At 45.7% G+C, this 6,043-nt stretch overlaps 3 protein-coding genes across 3 annotated transcripts; 2 read left to right on the top strand and 1 right to left on the bottom strand.

The window, feature by feature from the left end:
* Positions 1-1,453: 1,453 nt before the first annotated feature.
* Positions 1,454-2,381, top strand: BDV17DRAFT_297675 (putative C2H2 finger domain protein; the record flags this gene model as incomplete). The annotated part of the gene is made up of 3 exons (XM_073763535.1): positions 1,454-1,977; positions 2,031-2,262; positions 2,302-2,381. The coding sequence occupies exons 1-3, from the start codon at positions 1,681-1,683 to the stop codon at positions 2,379-2,381; spliced, it is 609 nt and encodes a 202-aa protein (XP_073609784.1). The 5' UTR covers positions 1,454-1,680.
* Positions 2,382-2,603: 222 nt separating this feature from the next.
* On the bottom strand, positions 2,604-3,448 carry BDV17DRAFT_278424 (retropepsin-like aspartic protease). Its single transcript, XM_073759532.1, has one exon. The coding sequence runs from the start codon at positions 3,350-3,352 to the stop codon at positions 2,726-2,728; it is 627 nt and encodes a 208-aa protein (XP_073609785.1). The 5' UTR covers positions 3,353-3,448; the 3' UTR covers positions 2,604-2,725.
* Positions 3,449-3,870: 422 nt separating this feature from the next.
* BDV17DRAFT_296822 (uncharacterized protein) lies at positions 3,871-4,824 on the top strand (the record flags this gene model as incomplete). Its single annotated transcript, XM_073763384.1, has 3 exons — positions 3,871-4,213; positions 4,262-4,488; positions 4,561-4,824. 3 exons carry the CDS (start codon positions 3,871-3,873, stop codon positions 4,822-4,824), a joined length of 834 nt encoding a protein of 277 aa, XP_073609786.1.
* Between the last annotated feature and the right edge of the window lie 1,219 nt (positions 4,825-6,043).

Below are 6,043 nucleotides of genomic sequence, written 5' to 3' on the forward strand. Positions count from 1 at the left end.
ATTCAAAGGAAGCTGAGCCTATTAATACAGAGAGGATGTTCCAATCAGCAGGGGATGAGCTTGAGGAGATGTGTGATTCACAGACTGCTCTTCAGGCTGAGGCTAATCAGCCAGATGATAAAATTGCCCGGTATCTTGCAAAGGGTTAGTATCATCTAATACTATTCTAGACCATATCATATCTTTACTAACAGTTAGATAGGGCTTACCAAGGGTAATCCCCGCCTCTTCTGGAAAGAGCATGAGGAAGAATATCCAGTTCTTGCTCGCCTTGCACGGGATATTCTTTCAGTACCAGCAAGTGGAGCTGGTGTTGAACGCCTCTTTAATTGTGCTCGTGACATATGTCACTATCGCCGCGGGCAGCTAAAAGAGAATACAATCCGAGACCTGATGATTCATCTCTTTTCAACCAAATTTGAGCTTAAGCACAGTGAGCTTGATCTAATAAAGGAGCAGCTCTCTATTGGTGAGGCTGCATTATCTGATCAGGCAGCTAAACCTGTTCCTATACTTGCTGAGCTTGATCCAATAAGTAAAGATGAGGAGGATAAGGAAGAAGGGGGGAAAGCAGATAATATTGCTAATTCAGATTCAGATTTTGATTCAGATGCTGTGGCCTCCAAGCAAATATTACCTGCAACCCAGCCCGCAGTACGTGTTAAGCAGGTACAGGCCCAGAATAAGCGGGCTCACAGTCAGATCGAAACTCTGAATGGTACACTTAGTCAATTGCCTCATGCATCACTAGGTGAGGAAGGGCGACCAGAAAGGCATCGGAAGCAGCCAAAGCTACCAGCTGGGTTTGAGATAGATAGAACATAATATTGATAACCAATATGATCAGAAATAAGAATAAGAGTATAAAATAATCAGCATAATGGAGTATATACTAAAGCATCATAAATAATTGCTTACTTAAAGCCCTAAATTACCAATCTGCACCACAGTACATACATCCTCGTACACAAATAATTACACGAAAAACAGCATAATCTATGCATTCTCATAATCTTGGCAGGTTTATATTGTTTACACTAGTGAGGTTAACCGCGGTGACCGCGGTTATAACTTAGCTATAACCATAACCTCACCGCAGAGCGAGGTTATCAGAATCTCATGACCATCACCTCACCGCGCGGTTATGGTGATGGTTAACCGCGGCTAACCGCGGTTATGCCGCAGCCTACATAGACATGTCATCGGGCCGCGCGTGGTTCAGCTAGACCAGGTTACTAGTGCATGCTTGACATAGGGTTTGGGGAAGAAGAAGTGATCCTTAGGAGTGGCACTGGTTTTGCCACCAATCGTAAGTAGACCGTATCTAGAGTGAATGAATCTGAGATTATATTCAGGATTATCCTGGAATAGTGGATGACCCCAGCCGAGGCAAAAGCAGTGCTATAATGAGATACTGAATGCTGTGTTACATCTTCAGCCGTAGGTAGGAGGTCAGGCATCAATAGAACTGTCCAAAAGCCCACCTACCTCCCACTTTGAGCGAAGAATACATAGATGCTTCCGCTCGGATCAGCCGATCCGGGCAAGGTGTTGGTCCGCGTCCTCGCGCAGCTGATACCCCGCACACGATAGCATGAGTTGCACTATCACATGGTTTTGGGCTTTAATCCTTCAGAATTTCAAGTCAATATAAACGGCACTGGGTTCATTTTTTGACTGATGCGGCCACGGAAGCACTTCTGTACCCGTTGCCAGAAAGGCTTTGGTACGGTTCAGGCTAAGCAGCGGCATATATCAGACTCACTTAAGCACCATCCCTGCAGCCTTTGCTCCTCGCCGACAGATTATCCAACGAAGGAGGAACTCAACGAGCATCTCGAATATGACCATAACGTATGCACGGCTTGTGATCGCCAATATAAAACACCTGGCCAGCTTGTTCAGCATGATGTAGACAAGCATAATATGTGTCAGACGTGCCGTCGGTATTTCAGCAGCCCGTCTAACTTGAAAAGTGTTTGTTTATAGCTCAACTACCGGTAACTGGCTGCTAACGAAATGTTCTATAGCACAAGATCACCCATGTTAGAAGGGATATTGGCTGTCCTGGGTGCTTGCGTCAGTTTCCCACAAATTCTGCAATGATGTTGCACCTCGAAGCTGGAACATGCACCTCCGGTGTTGACCTCGACGAGATAAACCACCTAGCTTTTGAGTGCTATCAAGCGCAAAGTTACAAGTCCTCAAATACAAACTTCAACTTCGGATGTCCAACCTGCCAAACATTCTTGTTTATGAGTGGTCTTCTGTAGCACATAGAAAGTGACTGCTGTGAGGAAGAGTTGGGTAGCGAAAGTTTGCTTGGGACAATACTTGAATTTGCTAGGTCGCGCATTATTTATGAAAGCAGCGAATGCTGAACATTGGCACAGTGCAGAGAAGAGTGTCTCTGCTTCAGGGTCAGGGAAATTCTCAAGGATATAATTAAAGAGCATGAATATATGAAGCACCTACTACTCCAGTAGTAAGAAGCTGACAGCGAACGTAAACACTCTGCACACCCTTAAATGTAATCTAAGGATGCCTGTAATCGTCTAAGCAATTCGCGGATATCATCAACAAAATGATGGACTACTCCAACTATCACACTGTTTTTGACGAAGAACTCAACATCCCTGTCTTTAACCGAGGTCCAGACCTTTAATCAAGACTACTTTTACACAAGAACATAAGAATCAAAGCTTGCATTCATGATTTGCCTGAATTACTCCTCGTGGATCAAGAAAGGGCATTTAAGCACAGTGGGTTTGACCTCCTTCTTTTGGATTCGGCGAAGAAGGTTCATTTGCAGAGTCTTTGACGACATAAGGAATCTCCGACCGAGTATAACCGGGTGAACGCATTTCTGCAAGACATAAAAACTGACATTGTATGTATAATCCTCTCCACGAAATGTCCATGGCAGCCTTATCGTTCCCAAAGGACGAATTGATCTATTTCCGGGCAGCTTCACTTTTGGTAGGTTTGGTCTTCTTCGAAAAGTCCAGCCTTGTCTCTGCAGGAACTCGGCCGATATAGCATTGACACATGATCCGGTATCAGGGAAGCCGTCAATAAGGATGTTATTGATGAATCCTGATGTGACATACTCGGTCCTTTTTACTTCGTGTGTTGGCTCAGGTATGCCTAAGATGGTTCTTAAAATGTTGTCTTTGGCTTTGCTAGCCCTAGGAGGAAGGATAACAACATTGGGCCTGCCAACCACAACGTCTCCAAGACGGATATTATCAGGAGTTCTGTCCAGCATTGCCGCAGCGGCATCTCGTTCGGCCGGTAACGAAGCGATAAAGCCGATCTCATAGTCATGTCGTAAGAAGGCGTGGGGCGGCATGTGGATGAAGAAATATTTGTTACTTGCTGAGCACACCAACGACGGATCAGTTTTGGTGAAAGGAAATGAATAGCTTAAACTGCAAGTGGCCTGCGGGGATCCTTCATGTTAAAGTGATCAGTTCACCGACTTTTGGCCAGAAGAAGGCTGAGTCGAGGCTAACATCATGAGGCTGAGCCAAGGTTGAAACCTAGGAGGCAGTAGTGGCTGCTTCACATCTAGCCGCGCTGATTAGGCTATGGTCACGACGGAATATGTGCTTATTGGTTGACCAGTTAGGCATCAACGCAGCTTTCCCTGCGTGTTGCCCAGTCAGGAAATACAAACGCAAATATTGCCGAGGTAAAATCCCACAAACAACCAGGAATGCTCAAGATTCTCTTAGCAGCTGGCATGATGCTCAGACACGGATGATCAGCGCGACGCCACTGCTATGACATGAAGGGGAAAAACAACCTGAGTCACTTACAGAGATTGAACTGAGATTCTATTTTTTACACACGGTGTCTGAGAATAACATGAGCACAACAAACTCTCAAGCGGATACCGACCTTGAGGCTGGAAGAGTACGTGATGGGTATCCTGCCCTTTCAACTTGGATATCAAGAGACCCGGACCACGAGGGGTTTATCTTCCGCCGATTCAGCCGTCTTAGTGCACGAAACCTCTTGCATCTTCAAAGCCAGTTAATCACCCTCGAGGAAGAGCTCAAAACCCTCGACAAAATGTCGTTCAAGAAGGGGGATACATCACTCCGATTATGGGAAGCCTTTGAACAGAAGAAACAGGATGTTTCTAATGAGCGTGCACAACACAGAAAAAGATTATACGACGCGCTTGAAATGAAGCTTAAAAGCTATCGTAAGAGAAGTTGTCTAAGAAGAGTTGGCCGGAGCTAATGGATTGTAGATGAAGCTCTGGCCTTGCAGGCAAGCATCTCCAACCTTCGCCGTCCACGCCCTCGTGTTGTTGCGGACTTTAAGGCCTGGTTTTTTGGCCGCAGGCCGGGTGAAGGCCCAATAATAAATGGCAAAGCTGAAACTTTGCTTAACGATCCGCAGGACCTCGTTGCACTCCGAGTACCTATAGATGAAGATGTTCTCTCCAGGTTCTTGCAGGACCATTGGCCTTTTCCAGTAAGCATCCTTTTCCCCTGAGCTCCTCCCGCATCGTTAAACTGAATGGAAAGTCTCGGGAATGTGATACAGTTCATCATTTTTCAAGAGCGCCATGTCATAATTGTAGTTGCCACTATTAGTGTGATTGCTTCTGCTACTCTGCTTATTGGGGCTATTGTTAGTCTCTACATAGTGCAGGAGGCCAGGGCTCGTCTGGCTATGATTGCGTGTTTTACCGCACTATTTGCAACGAGCGTCGCGATGATGACAAACGCCCGGAGAGCCGAACTATTTGCAGCAACTGCTGCGTATGCCGCTGTGTTGGTTGTTTTTGTGTCGGGGAGCTTAGGATAATATCATGGGCCTTCATTTGACCAGACTGGGAGGTAGGAAAATCTATCAACCTAGATGTTGACATAAGCGTCAAGCGACAGGTTGGGAGACATCGCAGGATTACGCGGCAGTGGTGGTTAACGGCCGATGTTGTTCTTGTTGAAGTAGATAATTGTCACCTTGGAAATATGACTAAGACTAATCTAGTAACTAGCCATGACACTGTTTTGGCTCAGCGGTATATTTTCCGACCTTCAGACTCGCATATTAGTCCAGACTGATACGGAAATACAAGGCTACGTGACCTCTTGTGGATTGACCGTACATCGCCTAGTTCTAGAAGGTTCTCGCCCACCTATATGTATATATAGTGGTCAAGAGAGAGATCAAAGCAGGAAGAAGAACAAGGAATTAAGAAGAGAATACAGAGAGAATACAATCGTCATATGGCATCCGATCCTTAGTAGGCTACGTTCGTGTAGTCGATACAGATTCCTTCTGCCCTTTCCCCTTTGAGCATATTCCACAACACAGACTAACACGTAGACTTAAAGCCCGGGAACAGAATACACATCTGGTTGTGATATTGTCATACTATATAGAACAGTTCTGGATAAATAAATGCCCCCTTTTACTTTCTCGAAGTGGCTTAGTGCCTCTTACTGTTAGGTGTTGCCGTTTCCGTCATATCTGTTAGCTCGTCCCTGAGCTCATCCCGGGCACGGTGCCCAGGATGGCCTCGTTGTATGGCGCCTGCCTAATCCAGAAAAGAAAAGCGGTTGGGCGTCGGGCAGAATATTAAATGATATCATGTCGACCTTTAGTGACCGCTAGTAACCCGCTTCAACACCAAACTTACGATTAGTCAGCATCATCTCGGTCATCTAACGTAATTCCCGGGTGACCCGTACTTCCCGGGTCATCCGTGCACACGCCTTAAAACTAGATGCTTGATCAACTTTAAAGTAATATACCACTGCCAAAAGTAATTTAAATTGCAGAAACTAAAAGCCAAAACGAGTAGGACAGCTGGTTCTCTTATGTCCCTGAATATTACATTCTGAACATCTTGGTGGAGCACGTTCAGGTACACCTAAACTTTGAGGAGCACCTTCGCTGGTACCCCCCCCTCTTGCTTCTATCTCCTCATTTCTGGACGAAATTAGATCCCTGGCTTCCTGAAATGAAAGACCTTCTGTACAAGCCATCTGGCGTTTGGATCGGCTCTTTTTCTGCCTAT

The sequence above is a fragment of the Aspergillus undulatus genome (assembly GCF_047715775.1).
Source record: "Aspergillus undulatus strain CBS 261.88 unplaced genomic scaffold BDV17scaffold_145, whole genome shotgun sequence".
Lineage (NCBI taxonomy): Eukaryota > Fungi > Ascomycota > Eurotiomycetes > Eurotiales > Aspergillaceae > Aspergillus > Aspergillus undulatus.

Coding starts and splice junctions, on each gene's coding strand:
- BDV17DRAFT_278424 (XM_073759532.1), bottom strand. CDS start 3,352: ATGCCGCCCCACGCCTTCTTACGACATGACTATGAGATCGGCTTTATC.